This window comes from Balaenoptera ricei, chromosome 5 (genome assembly GCF_028023285.1).
Source record: "Balaenoptera ricei isolate mBalRic1 chromosome 5, mBalRic1.hap2, whole genome shotgun sequence".
In the NCBI taxonomy this organism is placed as follows: Eukaryota; Metazoa; Chordata; class Mammalia; order Artiodactyla; family Balaenopteridae; genus Balaenoptera; species Balaenoptera ricei.
Genome location: NC_082643.1, coordinates 109,480,979 through 109,504,585, shown reverse-complemented (window position 1 = coordinate 109,504,585; position 23,607 = coordinate 109,480,979). Strand labels below are relative to the sequence as shown.

Here is a 23,607-nt window from a genome sequence, read left to right as displayed (position 1 = left end):
AGAAGCCTTGGCAAGGATTTACGCAGAAAAAATCATGACCCAAGAGCAATTGTTAATACCCATGTCTAGGACTGGCCACAGCCATCACAGCTGAAGGATTCCATGCCTGAGAACAAGGGTGGGAGAACAGTGGGATCACTTCCTTTTTTATTCTCCATATTCATCATATGGGCTTTTTTTTTGTGGGTGGGGAAGGGGTGCTTTGAGTCACTTGGGGAGGATGGAGAAGACTCCTCTGGATGGTGCACATTCTATAACAGGTACCTAACTCCAGGGAAGTTAGGAAAGGCGTCCCTCAGGAGGTTGAGTTTAAGAACAGAAGGATGAATGAGATTATGTTAGTGGGAGGGGTAAAAGAGGCTATTCTGGGTAGTGGGAACAGCATGCAAAAACTCAAGGTAACAGCCTGAGAACTATCAAATAATAATAAATAAGACATCTACACTGAAAATTACAAAATATTGCTGAGATTAATTAAAGGAGATCTAAATGCACGGAAAGGTACATTATGTTCATGGATTGTAAGACTCAATATTGTTAATGTGTCCATTTTCCCTAAATTGATCTAAAGATTCCAGGCAATACCAAAAATCTCAGCAGCCTTTTTGTTTTTAAAAGAAATTGATAAGCCAATTAAAAAATTTATATGGAAAAACAATGGATTTAGAACAGCCAAAATAATCTGCAAAATAAAAAGTGAAATTGGAAGACAAACTACCTAATTTCAAGACTTACTATAAAGCTCCAATAATCAAACAGATTAATGGAACAGACCAGAGAATTCAGAAATAGACTCATACCTATACGTCTATCAATTTTCAACTGAGAATTCAGTTGAAAGTCAATTCAATGAGGAGAGGAAAGTTTTTTAAGCAAATGGCACTGAAACAACTGTATATTCCTCAAAACCTACCTCTATAAGTGAATATTGATTTGAGATGAATCATAGACCTAAATGTAAAAAGCTAGAACCATAAAGTTTCTGTAAGAACATAGGAAGAATTTTTATAATCTTAGCGTAGGTAAAGATTTATAAGAGAGGACACAGAAAATATTAACCATAAAAGAAAAATATAAATTAGGCTTATTAAAAATTGAAACATTCATTATAAAAATGAGTAAGCAAGCCACAGACTGGGAAAAATAGTCTCAATACATTTATATGACAATGGACTTATATCCAGGATGTATAATCAACAATAAAAAACCCCAAATTACCTAATTTTAAAAATGAGCAAAAGACTTGAGTAGACACTTTATAAATGACGCTTAACGTACTAGTCATCAGAGAAACGAAAATTAAAACCACAATGAGATACCATTTCACATCCACCAGAATGGTAAAACTTTAAAAAACTGACAACATCAAATGTTGGTGAGGATGTAGAGAACTAGACCCTTTATACGTTGCTGGTGGGAATATAACATGGTACAACAACTTTGGAAAATTGTTTGGCAACTGACATTCACTTCTTCAATGACCCAGCAGTTCTACTACTGGGTATTTATCCAAGAGAAATGAAAATATATGTCTACAAAAAGACTTATACAAGCATATTCATAGACCTTATTCATAATATCCTCAAAGTGAAAACAATCCAAATAAATACCAATAGGAGAATGGATAAACACATTTTGATATATTTATATAACGAAATACTACTTAGGAATAAGAAGAAAGCATTGATACACACAATGAAGTGGATATTTCTCAAAAAATACCATGTTGAGCAAAAGAAGCCAGACACAAAAGACTATATACTAAATGACTTCACTTATGTGAAGGACAAAAATAGGCAAAACAAATGTAGGGTGATAGAAATCAGAGAGTGGTTGCCTTTGGGGTGGGGGAAATTGAACTGAAAGCACATGAGAGAATTTTCTGGACTGACAGAAATATTCTATATCTTATTTCTGGTGGTGGTTGCATGAGTATATACAGTTGTCAAAACTTCTCAAACTGAACACTTAAAATCTGCTATTTTTATTGGCTGTAAATTTTTCCTCAATTGAAAAAGAAAGCCCTGGATAAAAGAGCATGGTGTGTGTATAGGTGCAAATGACTAAGATACTCAGGGCGGATGCTTAATTCTTTTCTTTAATTTTATCCCAGAAAGCAAGAGTTCAAACCCCCGTCCCCTTTATAAATTATTCCTGTATTTTAATCCACAGTGATGAAAGAGTTATTTATTAAAGCCCTTTCTCCTCATGATATGTGTCATACGGGGGGTTGAAAACATCAAAATTGATGAAATAAATCTTATCTCAAGTGGAATAACCCAGGACACGTAAAAAATAATTAGCAGCATGTGAGAAAAGACCTGCCATCTGGTTTTAAAAACTTTGGCTGGTGGAATAAGGACAATTTGGGTGGAGAGAACTACTCAAATAAGCTTCCATACTCCAACTCCTTCCACCTGCAATTTATACTCAGTACGTTTTACCAAAAAAAAAAATAAACAAATAAAAATAAAAAATGATTGGTGTCTGAAAAACAAATCCTGTGACCATACATTATATTATGATGTAAAGAACTTAACTAATTCATGAACCTTTCTCTTGTACATGATTTACTTTTACAGGCAAGGCACTGTGTCTGTTGCAACTCATCTTTGTATCCTTAGACAAATCTAGGTCAGGATTTTGAAAATAATGGATCTGCGACAATTATTTATTGACTTGAATTAATAAATCAATGTATTTACTGATTAGTTAGAATTTAAGTCCAAATTACATGTTCCTGTAATGGGAAATTTACTGAAATTATTTAATATCTTCATATAAAATGTTTGAACCAGCAATGATCTTATTTGGTAATTTATGAGAAATATCTTTAAAAGGAGTATATGAAATGATACCTAAGTCCAACTCACCCCGGCTTAAAAATATAAGCATACTGTAACTATCTGACTAGATTTTTGAAAAAATTATTTAAAAAGTACAATTGCTAAAAATATAAAAAACCAACCAACCAACCAACCAACAAACCCCACTGAGTCTAGTTTTGGTCTCCACTTGAATCTCTAAATGATTTTAAGGCTGCAAGTACATTCTTTTGAACTGAACCCCACACTGGCAAGATCAGAAAAGCTGCGAACTGAGAGAGAAATCGTTATTCCAGTAACGGAAACTCCTCTCGTGAGTATCACTCTGCTGGCAGCTGAGGCTTCAGGGGATTCTCACTATGAAAACCAGCAGTCCTTTAATCACAATTACAAGAGCATTTGTGACACTTTGCAGGCAGCCTTCCTCCAAGACTTTCCTGCTGTGTTCTTTCCTGAGCACAATAGGTTCAAGATGGCTAATGCTGTCTCCTAGTTATGCCAAGACCCTCCTGAATGCCACTGGGCTTTCATCACAGAGACGGATGGCAAAACATCAAACGTGGAATATCTCATGCTAAATGGGGACTCCCACGATCATGTTATTTTTGGGAGAGCAGCTCTCTGGCTCCATGGATATCACTTGGATGGAGTAGCCACATTCTTCTGCAGCTCTTGCTCGATCCAGATCCACCAGGAACATGCACTGTTTTCCTGAAATACAGTAAAATGGTATCATGAGACACCCTTCAGCTAACAGTGCAGCTTCAATTTGTTTAAGGGACTCTATACAACGACAAAATCTACGAGTACGATGCAGAATGATGTTTGCCCCCAAGTCCTGTTCCGTCTCTTTCGATTTAGTTCTTGATCAGTATGGACAGAAGACAATTACAAATATACGACATTTCACAGATTTGTTTCTGCTAGTAATTTAAAGAATGTTAACCTTTAAAAATGTATTTATAAATAAATCTCAAATAAAAACTACAGATTCCATTTCCCATTTTGGTTAAAAATCCATTTTAACACCTTTCCTCTTCATGCTCTATGAAAATACATTATCTGCAATATTGTAAAAAAAAAAAAAAAAAAAATCTGTCTTTAAGAATGTCTAAAATAACATCCAGACAAAGGGATACCTGAAAGACATATTACATTTTGCACATGGAGTTTTTAGGACAATGAAGAAATAATAGAAAATATTTGAGAAAATTCTCAATTGTGTGCTGATTATTTCAGGTGGATGTGTAATGTTGAGTGTAATATAATCTTAATTTAATAGAGCTCCTGTACCCTTATGAAATAGCGGTAATTCAATTTTCTTTCTAATCTTGGAAAACAAAAGAGGAAACTTGACTGGCAAGCAAAGCAGTTATTTTGTGTCCTTTGGCAAATGCAAACTTCTATTTCAAAGGAAAAAAAACTGATTTGGGGTTGAAAATATTCAAAGCTAAGGTTTACTTTTACACTTTCAATTTCTTTAAATTCAATATATAAACTTTTTCATCTTCTTGGAAAAAGGTTACTGACTATGCAGAACTTCATTCGTTCCATTTTTTCCTCAATAATTATAATAATTCCTATACATTATTTTAAAATGATTTATTTGAATGACAGCAGAAATTGCTAAGCTAAAACAGCTTTAAAAGTAAAGACGTAACTGAAATAGGAAAGTTCTTCTGTGGAAGACAGATGAATCCTCCCAGAAAAACAGTGGAAGGTGAAATCAGTAGGTAAGAAATTGACAACGAAAGATTCAGATTTAAAATATGTTGTACATTTCCCCTAAAAGGCCCCATGCCAAAAAGGATGAACTGCGATAGAAACGATATAAAAAGAGATGTCTAGGATTCTATTTAGGCTAAATGGCCCCCTCTTCATCAACAGCTGCATGGCTGACATTCTTTTTTTCCTTAAAATATTGTTCCTCCTTTAAGACATCTGTAAATGTCCCCCCCTCCACCCTACCTACCTTTCAATTTAAAATGAAACATTCTCTGTCAGAATGGGATGCTCTACATTCCTTCAGTACCCACCCTGGGTTTACACTGCAGCTCATTTACCCTTGCCTTTGACCCCAGTCCAGTTAATTTTTCCTTTTGCATTATGTAGAAGAGTCTCATGTTTTTACATGTTGAAGAAGTGTCTTCAAAACTGAAAGTCAGTTGTTGGTAGTCTACCTTTCGGGGTCTGGGAAGCTTCCTAAAATGTTCACAGAACAAAAGTATGATTCAAAGAATAGATGTAGACATTTCATGGAGTCTGTGACTTTGAACCTGACTTTCCCTCACTTCATGCCAGCGATCTTGCCAAATGCTCCTCCTCCTCCACTCTAGCAATTTCCCTCCCAGCCACTCCTTTCTGGTTTGATGCCTAAAACATCAACATATACACCCCCATCCATCACACCAATTATGCCTTCATTGACTCTAGTGGAGTTGTAGCAAATGTAACTTGATATACACACACACACACACACACACATATGTAAATTATACCTCTCTCTATATATAGATTCAACTGTGCATTCAACTACTCAAAATGTTGGGAATGGGAAAAAGAGGAGGAAGAGGGAAAGAATGAAAGAGGTTGCATGCAGGAAAGAGCAAGCTTCTTCCGTATGTTTATGCTCCAGGGTGTAGAAAAAGAAGGAAATCACTTGTTCCTTCAGACTCAGGTCTCAAATGCCTCTCCAACTGTGATTATCTTGCTATGCTGACCTTGAGTTTACAGTTTAAAGGTAACTATTTCTCATACAACATGGTCCCTGAATGCAAGCTAATTACTACACCTGGTGCTGAGCCAAAGAAACAGCAATCTGTTTTCCACTATATCATGATGGTCTCCAATGCGGGGCTTTTCTGAATAATTTTTAAGGTTAGTTTTGACTTTATTCAATCATGTTAAGCCCTAATTTTGGAACCTGACTTTCCAGTGATGTGACTCTATCATTGGGGGTCATTGCAAAAATGGAGCTTTATGTCTGGAATCAAATAATTAGGGTTTACAGTGTGGCTTCACCATCCACCAGCTGAAGGATCCTGGGCAAGCTCTCCCATCCGTAAAATGTAAACAACAGCACATACTCCATAATTATTTTTATAAGAATTTATTGAGATCATGGGTGGAGGAGATTTAGCTCAGAGCTTAAATGTGCAATAGCTGTTAGCTGCTATTATCCTTCCAAATGTGATTACCTTTTCTAAAGCAAAGTCTTGGATAAATTCATTACTTAAACTTGCAATGCTATTTTTCTTCTAAGTTAGGTAATGTTTAATATTACAAATGTCAAATAAATTGGTCTATGATTAATAATATACAAGTATACTTTTTTCTGAAAAGAAAACATTATCATCCTTGTTTATACATTTTATAATATATCAATTTTGGCATGCACAGCTGATTTTTCCATCTTTAGTATTTTCTTCTATGGCTTTTGATAGATTCTTCAGTTTCTTTGTAACAATAAGAAATTTAACATAATAATTCTACTTAATGTACAAACATTGAAAATACATTTGAAAGTATTAATGTTGACAAAAATGGGACAAAATATTGTTATAGTTAGAGCCCTTTTCAAGGCAGATTTTTTTTTTCTGGGAAAAACAAACTTTAGTGCCTTGTTGATAAATGGACAAAATAGAGGTTCCCTATTTTCCTGTATAGAGTTGGTCCATTGATTCCTAGGCATCTTGTACATAATCTACTCAACAGCTGCTCTGTGAAAACACATACCTATGAGCCTTCGTTGGGGTGGAAGCTGGACAGCTGTCTGATCTGCAAATCTGCATAGAATCATGTGTTCCTAAAAGAAAAAGCAATAGACTGTAGCTTTATTTAAATCTGCTTCAAAATTAAAAAACAAAAAACTAACTCCTTTTTCTGGAACTCTACATTGTTTAACTGCACAAAGTGCTACACAAATAGTATTTTTGAAAGAAACACATTTTCAGAAAATGGTACTCAATAACTTTTTCTCCTTTCAAGTAGACTGTTCTTCAGATATAGTTCTTAAGAACAGATGCATGGAAGGTCCTCAGGGCTCTTTAACCAGCTGCTTTTAGCCAAAATATGCTTACAATTTTGTGGTTATAATGTGTTAAACTAAAAGACCTAAAAGTCACTTATATTTTCCTTTGAATAAAATTTGAGTCTCAGGAACATGGCTCCAAGAAGACATTCTAAGTGGCTTTGCCTCCACTAGGAGAAGGAAGGGAAGTACTACAGAAGATCACTACTGTGGCCTCTGCAGTTCTCCCACATCCCCAGCAGGGTGCTGGCTCCTCTTCTGCTTGGCTGGACCCTTCCATTCACTCCGTCCCTTCAGAGGAGAGGAGGCTGGCCCACTCCCTCCTCCCACTCCAGAAGGATGCAGGAGGTGCATTACAATTTTAGGAAAGATTAGATTAATGCAAAGAACAAGGCTTTAAAGGGACAGAGAGGTGACGAGTCTGCACTGCACTCTTAGATCTGCAAGCAGCCCAAGGTGAGTGATCACTCGAGTTGAGACGACTGCAGTGCTCCCGTGACAACTGTTCATTCAGAACAGCTGCAGTTTCCAAGTGTGTAAATGATCTCACCTGTCAGCTTAGCACACGGTGTTGAACTCAGATCAATCATTTGTCTCCTTGGTCTTTTGTACGTTCAATTTGAGGCCTACATTTTTTTATAAGGTTATCATGATTACCTTATTAAATAAGTGATTTGCAATGTTGGTTCTTTTTGAAGGGTTATTTTTGTCTCAACTTTTAAATAAGGTTATTCTGATTACCTTATTAAATAAGTGATTGTGTGATGTTGGTTCTTTTAGAAGGGTTACTTTTGTCTCAACTCTAAAAAAAAAAACAACTTCTTTAATGGTCACTATAAAATTTAGTGGCAATGGGTAGGATACTAATAAAATGATTCGAATGAATAACATTTATTAAGCTCCCGTGAACTGGCATAAAGAGACCAAAGAATTTAGAATGATATAATTTGAAGAAAAGCATGCTCTTTGTCCTCATGTTTGTAAGTTAAGGTTCACTTTAAGTAAAGGTAATGTCAAGGCAATCACAACCTCAGATGAGGTTTGTTTCCCTTGTCCTGATAAGTCTCATCATATTTTATTGGAATTAGTTGTGTAAGTGTTCTCCCCAGTAGAAGTTAAATTCTGAAAGGGGAAGGCACATAGTAGGTACTCAGTAAAGGCTTGCTGCCTAAATTGAACTATGGAGAAAAATACCTCCAAAGTGACTCTCAAGATATCTGGGCACTAGGTCCATTTAGTTCTGCTTGCCACTCCACCCACCATGGTTAAGAGATACTGAGATACCACCTTGCAATAGCACCCGAGAGGTTAAGACTTCTCTGTAGAGCATTTACACCTAAGACACTCAAAAGGCGGGGAGCCAAGCAGCTCTGGGGGGTGTGGGAGAAAGAGGAGATAAAGATGAACGGAGGTACCAGGGAGTTTTATGCTCTCTGAAAGAGCCTGGGTGTCCCACCTCTCCCAACTCTAGAAAGTTTACATTTTTTCCCCAGCCAGTGAGGCTGTGGCACCCTACCTCCTCACTGCCCTAGGTTTTTCCCATATACCCTCTTAGAGTTTGCTTTACCTAGCATCACTCAAGGAGGGATTAAAAACAAAGGTCTAGTTTTTGGTTTTTGTTTATTTACTTTTTGCTCAGACTGGTGACTCAAAACTATGTAATGTTGTGACTACCGCTGGAAGACAATTCTCTGTGGGTCTCTTGTGTTTCTTCACATCTTGTGAGCAGAGGCACTGTCTTTGTTCCAGACCAGGGGCTGGCAAACTATTACGCATTGTCCAAATCTAGCCTATGAACTGCTTTTGTATGGCTTGAAAGTTAAGAATGGCTTTTACATTTTTAAAGGGCTGTAAACCAATAAAAACAATAACAAGGACAATGTAGAGTATGTGGGAGATTTGCAAGTGGCTAGCAAAGCCTAAAATATTTACTATCTTACCTTTTACAGAAAAATTGGCCTCTGTTCCAGATTATCTTTTCAAAGACATTTGTATAGTGAATGGCCTTGGAAACTATACAGTGTCTCCCTCTAGAGAAAAGGGGAGGCATGCTTACTTAAAGACTACATCTTAAAACATTTTGAGTTTCCTAAACTCAGGTTTCCTCCCCTATAATGCAACTCACTGTATATATGTAGGTGTCAGCTGGCCCTGTTTGTGCTGTCCTGTGGGAACTGGGCCTCGGAGAGTCAGTGTAAAAATGATGATAGTCTGGCTACTCCTACTGCTGTGAGCAATTCTATCCTTTGTCTCTGACTCAGGAGTTTCCTATCTTCTGCCAGCATCCATGAAACTGTGGCAGGCTAACTTGTTAGCTTGTGAGTCGGGTAAACTCTCAGACCTTTCACAAATCTTGTCAACTACTTGAAGATTAATCTTGATTTGCCAACAAGAAAAAAAAATCCGTATTAGATGTTCACGAGTAATTCAAGTATAACTGTAGATTATATACTCCATTACAAATTTGAGAGGGAAAATAAAGAAGGAATAAAAAGTATATGAGGGGGGCTTCCCTGGTGGCACAGTGGTTAAGAATCTGCCTGCTAATGCAGGGGACACGGGTTCGAGCCCTGGTCCGGGAAGATCCCACATGCCGCGGAGCAACTGAGCCCATGCGCCACAACTACTGAGCCTGTGCTCTAGAGCCCGCGGGCCACAACTACTGAAGCCCGTGCACCTAGAGCCCGTGCTCCGCAACAAGAGAAGCCACCGCAATGAGAAGCCTGCGCACCACAACGAAGAGTAGCCCCCGCTTGCCACAACTAGAGAAAGCCCGCGTGCAACAACAAAGACCCAACGCAGTCAAAAATAAAATAAATTAAAAAAAAGAAGTATATGAGGAAAACATCTAGATCTTTTTAAAGTTACCTTGTATGATAAAGTTTTCTTGAATTGTTCACTGAAATAGAAAACAGAAAGGAATTACTCATTTTAAATACCAAAGATTAAGAGTAGAAATAGTCTTGAAGAATTTAAATTATTAACAAAAATATGTATTTTATCTGAAGAGTATATAATACTGTCCTGAACTAAAAACTATGCCAGTTTGAAATATCTTTATAAAAAGACAAAAGTATACCATCGGTATGTAATTAATTTTAAAGAATTTCTTTCAAAGATTGTTTACACTATTAGAGAAGTGTAACTTTTTTCTCTTCCCCACATGGGTGCACACAGATTCAGGCACTTTAAAATGTAGGTTTTATCGTTATTCAGGTGTGGTGAGGCCGACAAATCAGGAGAGGACTGCCACTGAAAAGAAAGTTCGTTATTCACAGCTCCCAAGAAGAGGGGGCAAGCCATGTCATACAGGGTCACATGGGGAAGCACCCGGTTGATCAGTGGGGTAAAACATGGTCTATAGCCTTTATTACGTATTCCATGGGAAGGAATGGCAGGGCAGAGTGATCAAGCTTAGGACTGGCCGGTGTGAACAATGTCAGCAGGTTCTGCAGCACAGGGGCTGTCCTTAGTTGTCTGGCACCTGGCCCTAGGGTGATGAGGGCAAAGGGATAGTGACCTGGGAGTGGTCCTCTAATGACAAAGGGGGCAAATGTCAGTAAATCTACAGAGATGTGAAAAAGCTGACAGTCCCTAAATTGAGACTTTAAAATCAGTTAAGTGAGATTGCAGGCTGAACAACTCAAATTACCATTCTTAAGAATCTTTATAGTGCTAGACTTACAAATTTCTTGATGGGTTGTAAACTACACTTTTTATCTGTATAGATTTAGAATAAAATAAAATTTCAAGTATTCAATAACCCTCAAATTATATTTTATCTTTTGCTTTTCCATAGATCCTTTGTTTTTCTCTCAACAGTTGCAAGTTGTAGGAAAGAACAAAATAATGAAATAAAGAAAAAGAAGGCTATTATTTTTACTTTATTTTAAATTACTTAGAAGCTCTTAAGTACAAATTCAAATGGAAATTTCAAAGGTTTCTTAAAAGCAATGATGAAAATGATCAAGAAGTCTTTTTTGACACATGATAGGATAGACTTTCCATATTTAATCTCTCCTATAATTAAAATGATCAGCTGGATTCTCCGTAACTATAAGTCAGAGTGAGATGTCATAAACACCAAGAATGGCCCTCCACTAGGTTGAGTGAAAGTGGTGAGAATTAAAATGTCTCCCTTTTCTATGTGGGATAAGGAGGACTGTAAAAATGGCCACTGAGCTTGCAGGTTCACCACCACCACCCGCGGGCAGAATTTAGAACTACTACTGTTACTGCTGTAGTTAGCAACAGCTCACATTTATGGAGTGCTCACTCTGTGCCACTTCTAAGTGATTTACATGTATATCATTCAATTCTCATACAAACCTTGAGGTAGTTACTATTATAATCCCCCTCTTGTAGATGAGAAAATGTAGGCAAAGAGTTTGAGTAGATTGCCTCAGGTGAAACAATTTACAAAAGCATGAGGAGTCAATACTTGCATCCAGGTGGAATACTTCCAGGTCCTAAGCACTTAACCACTACACCTACTGCCTCTCATAGGTGATGATTTCCATTTAGAAGCACACAGAGAAGTGCTGAAGCTGGCAGACTTCCAGTCAGCTGACTCCTGGATACACTCGCTTCTGGATTTCAGCAAGAGCTGGATTTAGGAGAAAAAATCAAGGGCAGACATGGAGGAGATCCTCTCTTCCTTATACAGCTTATAAACAACACTTGCCATTGTGGAAAAAGGAAATGAGCTCAAAACTGAAACCTCCTTGCAACTTTATACCAAATGAGTTTTGTGTACCGATTTAATACCCATATTGGTGCCTTTGGCAGAATACAAGATTTCACCTTTTTGGAAAATTAAACTTTGAGGTGTTCTGAATGAAACCATAACAGCAAGGGCACGTGACAAAGGAAGCCCGTGTTTTGATGCAGTGCTCAATCACCATGTCTGTTGCCACTCCACAAGCATGCAACGCCACCTGGAAAACAAAACCAGACCTCAGCACTAAGTTCTTTTTTAACTAACAGTGCTACCTTGTGCCATTAAAAAAAAAAAAAAAAAACCTTTTGTGAGGACTGTTCCTTAAGAGGTTTCAAGTTACCAGAATATTATTTCATAGTAGTTTAAATAGTTCTCATTTGGACATACCAAAGGACTAATTAGCTATCCATATTAATTAAGAAAATTAAGCAAGAGGTTGAAAGATTACAAATGGAACATTTGTAATGAAGCACAGGATTCATTCAGTGGAAAATCTTATGTCATGTTAAATATGGAGAATTCAATATGTATGCATGTCTAAACTAATGCTCTTGCTGATTGAAAATTTAGTTCAGCTGTAGCACTGCGGCAAGAACTCTACATTGGAATCAGAATTTCTAGTCCAGAACTGCAACTGGCTGTATGATCCTGGGCTGCTTAAAATTGAACTTCTTTGGGCCTCAGTCTCCTCAACCATAAACTATGGTTAATAATACTGACAAAGCTGTTGCAAAGATTAAATAGAAGTGTATTTGAAAACAGTATTTCAAATGCTGTCTGAATAGACTCTAATCAGTGTTGTCTAAAACTGATCAAATCATATTTATGTAGCGCCTGTTCATATTCATATAATTACAATTCTTAACACTGAATGATGAACTGTATGAAATATTTTTAATGGGTTTATTTAAAAAGGAAAAACATTACGGATTGAAGTCATGATTAGCGCATCAATAATTCATGAAAAGAAAAATAACTTTAAAATGATTTTAAAACATGTTTTTGGAACAAATGCCTTAAATATATCTATACTGTTTTACAATCTAAAGTAGACAATTGTGAAAATTATTAGGCTAAATAAGGAAAACTAGAACACTGAAAGAAAATCAGATGTAGGGATCTTGAAAGATGAAGCATTTCGTCGGAAAAATGCTCAGATCTCCATTTCATTCTGAACAGAGGCAAATTGTATTGGTTAATAATTGTTCTTTCTAGACACAAATCTCTCAACTTCAGGGTAAGGAGGCGCTTTTAGGGTAAAGACAAAGAGATTTTCTGGAAATTTCTGGATGTTAAGTATAAGTCAGATTCACCTTTTGAACTGGAAAACCAAAAACAAAGTTGTACCGAGAAGAGAAAAGCAAGCTCTCTGCTCTCAACCCTGCTCCTGAATTCTCCCCTCCTACCAGGCTTCCATCACCTCCATAGAAGTCAACAATCCCTATGGCTGCTGTCAACCACCTTTCCTGTCTCACTGTGAAAAAAGAGCCTAGGCAGGCTGCTGTCCAGTGAAGGCAGCACCAACGACTGGAGAATGAAAGAATCTTGATTTCTCATCTGCCCCTTTATTTAACCAGCTTTGCAGGGTAAAAATCGGGCTAGTTCTTATTTTCATGAGTAGCTGGAGAAAACCTCATAGTAAAAATTATAGATGCATTTTTCCCTGGAGGGAGAGAGAAGAGAACCATCACTCACCTAGTGCCCTTTATGTGTTGGCAGCTATGCTGGGTGACGGTACGCAGATCCTTCTGTGCTCACAACAGCCCTGAAAGATTTTATTATCTCCATCTGAGAAGTGAGGAAACTAAAGCTCGGGGAAATGAAGAACATGCTCACAACATAGCAGCTCCTGAAGGGTGGGATCCTGACCCAGAGCCTGACCTCAAGTGTTAATCATATCAGGCTGCTTCCCCATGAAACCCTCTTAAAGAAAAGTTTTGACAATTTATTTTTATAAATCTCTCTTTACTTAGGTTCACATTCCTTTTGCTACATGCTAAAGAGTGAGTTTATTTCCCTCATTTAAACAAAACAACTAATTCTAAGAACTATTTACATGATGGATTTTATTAGGTCTAAAAGGTTTTATTGCATCACGTGCTCCTAATTTCCATGCCATCAAACGCAGGTCAGAAAAAAACAGGCAAATAATGATGAGAGATATAGATGAATGGAACCATATGAATACAAAAATTTAACATGCAACAAAGGTGGCACTTCAAACCACTGGGGACAAGATGGACTTTTTAATAAGTGACGTTGGGTTAACCTGATAGCTCTATAAAAAATAAAATTAGATCCTTTCCTCTCACCACACATAAATTTCAAATGGGTTAGAGATTTAACATGCAAGAACAAATTAACAAATAAAAGGACATGAGTAAATTTCTCCATAACCTAGGGGAGTGGGAAATAATTTCCTAACTATGTCTGAAAGTCCACACATAATAAGGGGTAAGGTTAATAAGTACGTCAAAGTAAAAATGAAAAAAAAAAAACCAAAACCCTTTCAAATGACAAAAACCAAAAATTATATGTAAAAAGACAAATGATAGAGAAAAAGATTTGCAATTTATAGTGCAAAGGGTTAATATCCCTAATATATAACAGACTTTTAAATATAAAGAAAAAGCCTAATAATCTCACAGTAAAATGGGCAAAAGATTTGGACAATTCATGAACAATAATATGCAAATAGGCCATAAACCAAAGTTGTTCAATATTGTTCAAAATAAGAGAAATAATTATTGAAATTATACTAAGATAATTATCTAATGATCACCTATTACTGTGGCAAAAAATCCTAAAATTTGATAACAGTCTATCAGCCAGACTGTGAGGAAACAGACACCATCATATATTGCTGGTGGGAATACAAAAATGTCACAACCCTTTGGAGGAAGAACTTAACAATATTCAGCAAAATTACGTGTAATTTGTGCTTTCACTTGTAATAAAATCTATCCAGTGGACACACTGACAAACATATAAAAAGATTTATTTGTTGAGGCAATATTTGAAATAACAACAAAATGGAAACAAGCCAATTTCCCACTGACAGAGCACTGGTAGAATAAATGTAATGGAGTACTCAGCAGCTATAAAAAGTAATGAAGGGCTTCCCTGGTGGCGCAGTGGTTGGGAATCCACCTGCCAATGCAGGGGACACGGGTTCGAGCCTTGGTCTGGGAAGATCCCACGTGCCGCGGAGCAACTAGGCCTGTGAGCCTGCGCTCTAGAGCCTATGCTCCGCAACAAGAGAAGCCACTGCAATGAGAAGCCAGTGCACCACAGAGAGGAGTGGCCCCCACTCGCTGCAACTAGAGAAAGCCCGCGCGCAGCAGCAAAGACCCAACTCAGCCAAAAAAAAAAAAAAAAAAAAAAAAAAAAAAAAAAAAGTAATGAAGAATATACATGGCTATGGAAGATGCTATTGTATAAAAAATAATGTTTAAAAATTCTCAAAAAAAAAATTCTCAAAACTATTTTCAGTAATCATTGTTACTGTTTGTTGTTTTAGAACTCTAATGTGCATATTATGAGATAAAATAAGTAAGAAACATGCTATGTCATTAGGAAACAGAATTTTTTTTAGCATAGAAGAAAATATAAGGATAGACAAGTGAGGTTAGGTTAAAATCCCATAGTGCTGAATTTAAGTTGGAAGTATCAGTATGAACCCATGAAGATTTTGTTTAAAAAATAAATAAATAAATAAATAAATAAATAAAAGGTATTGCCTAGTTCAGATCACTGAAAAGCCTAGAAACAAAGACCAAACCAGTAGCAATGACCATCCCTAGTACCTAGACTGTGGTAAATAACAGCATCTGCTCTTAAAAGAATTTTGAGCTCCATGGAGACATAGCTGATGTCAGACATGAGGCAGGAAATATACAAGATGAGCTGGAACATCTTGTTATACTGAAAGCATGGATGCTATCAGATACCATTGAAGCCTTGTCAAAAACACTCAGGAGTCAATGGGAATATCTAAGCATGAATGAGAACTGTAACATCAATGGATTGAAGCATTTCAAATATTAAATTGGTGAGTCAATAATAATTATACTAAAAAAAAAAAAAGCCTAACTGGTCACTTCTGGCAGATAACCAATTCACTTTGAAAACTGGAAAATATAGAAAAATAATAAAGTTTTCTCTGGCCTTTCCTATGTGAACTGTACCTCAGTGTAATCAAATAGTTGATAAAGGAAAGTAAATGAAGGCAGAATATTAAAATAGAATGTCAGCAATTTGCAATCCTTATTGAAGTAATGAGCTGGGGCAATGACCATGAATGCTGCTCACATTACACAAGAGACAACCAGACATGGGCCTACTGATAGAACACACCACCACCTGTGATGTAGTCTTATCCCAAAAGTGAACCTGGATCTGATTATGTCGCTACAGTCTAGACCTAAGTAGCAATCTCTAGGCAATACAGGGAACAGGGTAGTACGTGAAACAACACCAGGGGGATGAAATCAGCAAAATCCACACTGCAGGAAACTCTAAAGGACAAATGACATGGTTATGTAAACAAATAAATTGCAAAAAAAAAAAAAGAGACAGGGATGGTATGGCAGGCAGAATGACCTCCTAAAGATGTTTGCATCCTAATCCCTGGAATCCAGTCAACACAGCAAGAATTTTTTGCAGATGTAATTAAGATTAAGGACCTTAAAATAACAAGATTATTTTGGATTACATGGGTGGGCTCAATCTAATTATGTGAGGCCTTAAAAGTAAAGAACTTTCTCAGGCAGGAAACAAGAGACGAAATAGAAAAGTCAGAGAGAAGGACTTGACCCACCATTGCTGGCTTTCATGGTGAAGGAGGCCATGAGACAGGGAGTGTGGGTAGCTGTAGAACCTGAGAACGACTCCCCTCTGACTCAGCAAGGGAACCTTAGTCCTATAACTGCGTGGAGTTGAATTCTACCAACAACTTGAATGGTCCTGGGACCACTCCCTCAGAGACTTCAGATAAGAGCCGAACCAAGTCAACAGCTGATTTTGACCTAATGACACCTGGTGCAGACAAACTAGTTGAGTCCACCTGGATTTCTGACCGACAGAAATATGTTATTTTAAGATAACATTTGTTATATGTTGAGATAATATAGGTTATTTTTAAGCTGCCAAATTTGTGGTAATTTGCTACAGCAGAAATAGAAAATGAATGCAGATGAAAACCTATAGATATTAAGCCTTAAGATTCACATCAACCATTTCCATTTTTGTATCTTATTTAAATCCTTAGTAAAATAAATACACTAAAAAAAAAAATCATGAGACAAGTGGCATGGAGAGCTTCTGCAGCAACATGAAGTTGAGTGATTTTGTTGAGGAATTTGTTATTCTTTCTTATTGATCTTTAAAGGTCTATAATTATTAATAGTTCTAGAAACTGCACAATTCATTGATTCATTAATCAGTTCATTCATTAATTCATTCAGCAATCACTGGGCATTTCCTATATATCAGTATTATGGTAGTGGCTTGGAATACAGAGGTCAAAAATATGATCCCTTTTCGATGCTCTGTCAACAGTGACAACTTAATCCAAATCATGTAATACATTAATTAACTCATGTGCAAATGGTATAGGTTTAAGCAACTCACAAAGTTCTGGTTATTTCATGTGCTAACATGTGTGACTCACAGGGGATACAAAGAAGAGTAAAACACTACACACCAACAGCATCCAAGTAGTACCCAAACCTGTATCATACAAGACAGAATGCATTAAGTGCCATTAAAAAAGTACAAATAGAAACATCAAAGGAGGGAGTGGGATATTCAGATGGGGAAAAATCAGGGATGGTGAACTGGAGGAGGTGGTGTTTGAGGAGGGCCTTGTAGGATAGAAAGGAATTCCAAAAGCAAAGGAGCAAGAAGCACAGAGGCAAACAGTAGAAAGCATGTTCATGAAACATGGAGTGATACTGATAATAATGATAATAATAATAATAATATAAATTTAATATTCCTGAGTAATGCTAAGTGCTTATTCTAAGTGCTTTACATGTATTTACTTGTTTAATGCACAACACTATGAAGTAGGTACTATATATATATATTTTTTTCTACCTATTTTATTGTCGTAAAAAAAGAGAACATAAAACTTACCATCTTAACCGTTATAAGTGTACAGCCCAATAGTGTTAAGTATATTCACATCGTTGTGAAACAGACCTTCAGAATTTTTTCATCTTGCAAAACTGAAACTCTATACCTGTTGAGCAACAACTTCCCTTTCCTCCCTCCCTCCAGCCCCTGGTAACCACTATTCTACTTTCTGTTTCTATGAATGTGACCACCTTAGATACTTCATATAATGGAATCATACAGTATTTGTCTTTTTGTGACTGGCTTGTTTCATTTGGTATAATGTCCTCAAGTCTCATCCATGTTGTAGCATTTGATAGGACTTCTTAATAATATTCCATTGTATACACTCATCCCTTCATATCTGCAGGTCCCACATCTGCAGATCAGTCAATCTCAAGCTGCAAATATTAAAAAAAAAATTCCAGAAAGTTCCAAAAAAGCAAAACTTCAATTTGCCATGCACCAGCCACTATTTACATAGCATTTACATTGTACATACAACTATTTACATAACATTTACATTCTATTAGGTATTATAAGTAATCTAGAGATTATTTAAGGTATCAATATATGAAAGAATGTGTGTAGGTTATATGCAGATACTATGCCATTTTTTATAAGGCACTTGAGCATCCTCGGACTTTGGTATATGAGGGGGTCCTGAAACCAACCCCCCATGGATACCAAGGGACAACTGTATATATATGTACCACATTTTGTTTATCTATTCATCCATCCATGGACATTTAGGTTGCTTCCACCTCAGCTATTGCGAATACTGCTGCTATGAACATGGGTGTACAAATATCTTAAAGTAGGTACTGTTTTAAGATGAGGAAATTGAAGCCCAGAGAGGTCAAGTAACTTGTTCCAAGTGACACAACAAATTAAGGGCCCCAACTCAGAGAGTTTGGAGTCTTCCATCCTAGATAACTACTCTATACAAATACAGTAGTCCCCCCTTAGCCACAGGGGATATGTTCTAAGACCCCCAGTGGATGCCTGAAACCAGGGATAGTACCAAACTCTATACTGACCCTTAACCAATGCGGAGTTTGGGGTCTTTGACATCTCCCCCAACACCCCCGCCCCACGCAGCCAAAAATCTGAGTAAAACTTTAGAGTTGGCCCTCCTTATCCATGGTTCTGCACCTGTGGATTCAACCAACCACAGCTCATGTAGTACAGTAGTATTTACTGAAAAAAATAAGTGGACCCATGCAGTTCAAACCCATGTAGTTCAAGGGTCAATCAACTGTACTATGCTTGTTCCTATACTGGGGATGGGGGTGGTGGCTGGTAGGGGGAGAGTGTATACAGCACGGAAACCCTGGACAAAGGGATGATTCATGTCCTGGGCTGGTTGGAGGAGAGTGTATAATTTCAAACTTATGAACTGTTTCTTTTTGGAATTTTCCATTTAATATTTTCGGACCATGACAGACCATAGGTAACTGAAACAGAGGAAAGCAAAACCACAGATATGGGGGGACTACTGTATACGTCCTCTCATTTTATTCATCTCATTGGTCCTACTATCTTCTGGAATTACAACACCTTAGGGGACTAGCATGTATGCAGTGTCTGCTAGATGTCAAAATCTTTACATAGATTTTTTCTTGATTTAATCATTTAATTCTTTTAAAAAATTTTTTAATACTTTAAATAGCTCTTATTATCTCTTGCAATAACATGACAAGATCACCTAGCCAGCAAACATTCCAGATGAACTCTGAATCCAGGTCTGACTCCAAAGCTCACAGGCTTTCCATTACATCATGCTATGCCTCCTCTGACCAACATACTTGGAGCTGGAAGGAAGCTTAGAGACCATCTTTTTTAATGAAGAATTTCTGGGTATCACTCTTAGGTTCACCACTGATTTAAGAGAAGAAGGAATGGAATATGTGCTGGTTACACATAAAGGAAGTGACAAACAATGGAAAGGACGAAGAGAAATACATCTAAATTTTTTTCTTAAACCATTCCTATCTACAGAAACTGGTATGAAATCTAATTTCTAATTACATTTAAAGCATCCGACCCAGAGAGTTTGTAATATAATACACAATGGATAGATTTATTAATATACACACTGATAGATCTGACAACTGTAGAAAGAGTATCAAAACATAAACTATGAGTATCTAATAAAGGTTAATGTGCTGGTGGAAAAACACCCATATTTAATCAATGGTTCGCTGACAACATAGCAAACAAGTGTTTCACTGACTGACCCCCAAAATTCGGTATTGTGGTTCTCTGTACACACACTGAATTCTAATAAAGGATAAAAATTGAATTGTAAACTTATCTATTGGCCAAGGTAATGCATATTCCAAAGTAAATGTAAATATTTTTGATCTAAGTAAATGCTGTAGAATCCACGGACTATAAATTAAGGACCTTTCCTTCACATTTCTACTTCAATTAATCTATATGTCATAAAAGTTTTAACTGTAACACACCCTATGACGTAAGCCAATGAAACATAACCGAACAGCCAGGAAACCTCAATCCACGTATCTCTGCTATATGTGGTGGTAAATAAACAAAATTAATCATCACTCACTCTCAGAATGTCTTTCAACTGGCAGCTTCTAAAAAACAAGGCAAGATTCTAGACAAACTGATTGATTCTTCTCTAAGAAAATATACGTTGATAAAGATACCAATATAGTCTAAGAACATATATGTTGGTAAAGATACACATGTGGTCTAAGAACATATATGTCGGTAAAGAGTGTGTATTGATTTTTAACGTAAGACATATTTTGAAAGATAGGAAGACTGTGCCTTGTTCACACCCCAGAACTAAGCTTTGCTCGATGTATTTATGACTCTACTAGGCATCCTGCCCTTGGGGGTGTTTGTTTGTTTACTTTTTAAAGATTCATTTAACATTTATTAGCCTTTTCCTAGTCCAAACCATGCATATAGGTGTTGTTACTCCCCATTTTACAAAAAGGCCAAGTGGCTGGTCCAAGGTCACAAATGATGAAGACAAGATTTAAATTCAATCTCTCTGACACCAAAAGTTATTCTAATTCTCTATGTTCCCATTTACTCCTTTCTTTAGATGTGGGGAGGGAACAGGAAGTCAATGACTGGATTCTAGTCCCAGCTCTCACATTAACTTGCTACGTTCCTCTTCCCCAGGTGGAGCCTCAACTTTTATATTTACAAAATGAGAAGGTTGAACTGAACGATCTCTAAATTTGCCCCAAGCCAATCATGCTCTGAGCCTTTGCTTCTCAAAGAAGGATTCTTAACCAGATATCTTAGAAGCAAGCTTGGTCCCAGTTGTGCGCTCCTGTTCCTCCTCTTTAAAAACTTTCACGCAATCATGTTATAGGTAATTGGCTTTAAAATTCAAATAATGCTAAAAGGCATGTAATGGCTCAAATAATGCTAAAAGGCATGTAATGACAAAAAAAGTTCCTTGTTCTGTACACACTTCTCTACCCCGAAAGAAAATTTGGTGACCAAAGCTAATGCTTTTCAACTCATTGGTTTTCTTTCCTGAAATCCATCTCTGTTTTTCTATATAATAAATGTATATTGCTCTTTCAAATCAAAACTAATTGTGCCGTACAATTTTTTTTTTTTTTTTTTTTAACATCCAAGACTTTCCCTGCACAGAAGTTCTATAAAATGCTCTATGGTAAAATTTTCTATTGTGTGAAAACTGTCAAATAATTGGCCAGCTCCATTTTTTTTTTCCTGAAGACATCTTTCCTGGGCCTCCTGACCTTTTAGTAAAACATGGGCTCACTGCTTTCTATGCCTGCTACCTAGCTCTGTCTGGTCCTGTGACTTCCCTTTGCCATCGTACCAAGAACTCTCTTCACCCACTCTTGATTAGATACCACTTATTCCTTTTTATTATCTACTCTCTTATTTTAGTGAAGCACAACTTTGACATAACTATGCACATTTTCTTGAGACATTTTCTTTATTACTTTCATACATGATTGATTGATTGGTCAGGCATAAAATTTTAGGTTGGAAACTTTCCTTTAGAATTTTGAAGGCATCGCTTCACTGTCTTCTAGCTTTCCATGTTGCTATTGAGAATTGTGACGGCATTTTGATTCCAGATTTTCTCTATGTGACCTCTTTTGTTTTTTTCTCTTTGGAAGCTGTTAGGAACTTCTTTTTTTATCACAACACTTCTCCTTTTTAAAAAAATTTTTATGCTTTTCCCCCCACAACAATGTGCCTTGCTTTAGGTCATTTTTTAAGTGGGCTTTTTCAGTCAAGAGAAACACATCCTGACACATGGTCATATATTAGTTCTTTGATATTTTCCTCCCCACCATTTTATCTGTTTTCTCTTTCTGGTTCTCCTATTATTGAGAATACTGAGGTATTGGATTCATGGACTAAATCTCTATTTGAGAAAAAAAAAAAAAAGCTTCTTTCAGCTCCTATCTCTATGTCTTTTTTTTTTGGTCCTGTTTTTTTCAGGTGATGTCCTACACTTCATCTTTTAGATTTTCTACTTGCTTTTTATTTTGGCTAACATGTTTTTAGAAGTTCTTTCTTGTGCTCTGATGGTTCTTGTTCTCTGATGGTTTTTCTTTTTCATTCTATCCCTGTTTCATTAATGCAATATCTTTTCTAATTTCTCCTTTCGTTGTGTTTGTTCCTTTGGTCTCTTCTATTTTGGAAGTTTTCCACGTTTTGATATTCCTTGGTTGTCAGTTCATATAAGAGTGAATCACTAAAAAGTTGATCGGAAGTCTGAATGAAAGGCTTGAAGGTGGGCTTCCTTAGTGACTGGGTGACCAGGTGGCCAGCTGGCTTTTTTAAAAAAAATTACAGCTATCGTATTTTCTCTGGGGATAGTTCTGATTCTGTAAAGAGACTCTTTTAATCTCTGATTGAGGAGATGATTCTGGCTTCTGAAGGAATTCTGGAATTAAGGGCACTTAGTTCTTATTTTCGGTGTCACATCATTCTCACCCTTCTCTCCCTATACTTGGAGAGTCTCTATTACACTTTTCTCATAGAATAAACTTCCGGTCTCTTGCAGGAGTTGGGGGAAATAGTTACTTGCCTACACAAGGTGGTGGTGGGAATCTGGGTCTCTAAATAAAATTTTTAATTAAACACGATTCCAGCCCCTTCTTATACCCTTCCTCTGTGGTTTCTGGTATCCTGAATTCCTGAAATTTTCTGGGATTCTGTGAGAGCAAAGTGACTTGCTTCCTGATAGCCCTCTTGACCCTCCCTCTCCCCAAGCATTTAAGTCTGATTTTCTTCTTCTCTACTCAATAATTTTTTCTTCAGTCAGTCTGCTTTCTATCTTCAAATATTGTAGTTCAAGTTATAGAATCTTGAACATTGTTTCATTAAAGATGGAGGATGATTTTTCTGGTTCTTGTTCTCTTTGTTATTTGGGGGTCTGATCTCTCTTGGGGAGAAGGGGGTTGCAATACCTCTATTTGTCAACTTCACCTGGAAAGTCCTTCATTGCCTTAATGATTTTTTAAAAATTGTGTTTGCAGAATATATAATTTCTCAAGTTCCTTTCCCTTTAAAACAAGGATTACATAAATCATTCATCAAAAGTGTTACTGAATTACATTCTATAATTGTATATGCTTCTTCTAATTACATAACTAGAAATGAGCTTGTAATTAAGCACTTAGCACTGATGAATCATAAACAATCATATTAAAAATTGTTATGGGTGAAATAGAAAAAAGTAAAAACAGATAACTCAAAAATAAACTGTTTTAGAGATTTTGATATATATTGATAAATAGAAAATATTCACCAATACTGTTAGAAATCAATACCTTATCACCTGTTTGAGATGACTCTATGTTACTATTGAAATTACCCAACTAAAACATTTCGGTGGGCAAGTTGTTCAGCACTGACACAGTTTTTGTTTCTTAATG

General features: G+C 36.6%; 1 protein-coding gene across 1 annotated transcript in view; it reads right to left on the bottom strand.

Annotated features, from left to right (window-relative positions):
- Window positions 1-2,871: 2,871 nt before the first annotated feature.
- The window catches only part of GSTCD (glutathione S-transferase C-terminal domain containing), a 142,763-nt gene continuing 122,027 nt past the window's right edge, over window positions 2,872-23,607 (bottom strand). Inside the window, exons 9-12 of the mRNA XM_059923366.1 lie at window positions 11,659-11,792; window positions 9,724-9,754; window positions 6,561-6,630; window positions 2,872-3,536 (exon numbers count right to left, since the gene is read on the bottom strand). Of these exons, the coding sequence (XP_059779349.1) occupies window positions 3,400-3,536; window positions 6,561-6,630; window positions 9,724-9,754; window positions 11,659-11,792 (372 nt within the window). The 3' untranslated portion in view covers window positions 2,872-3,399. The remainder of the gene's footprint in view (window positions 3,537-6,560; window positions 6,631-9,723; window positions 9,755-11,658; window positions 11,793-23,607) is intronic.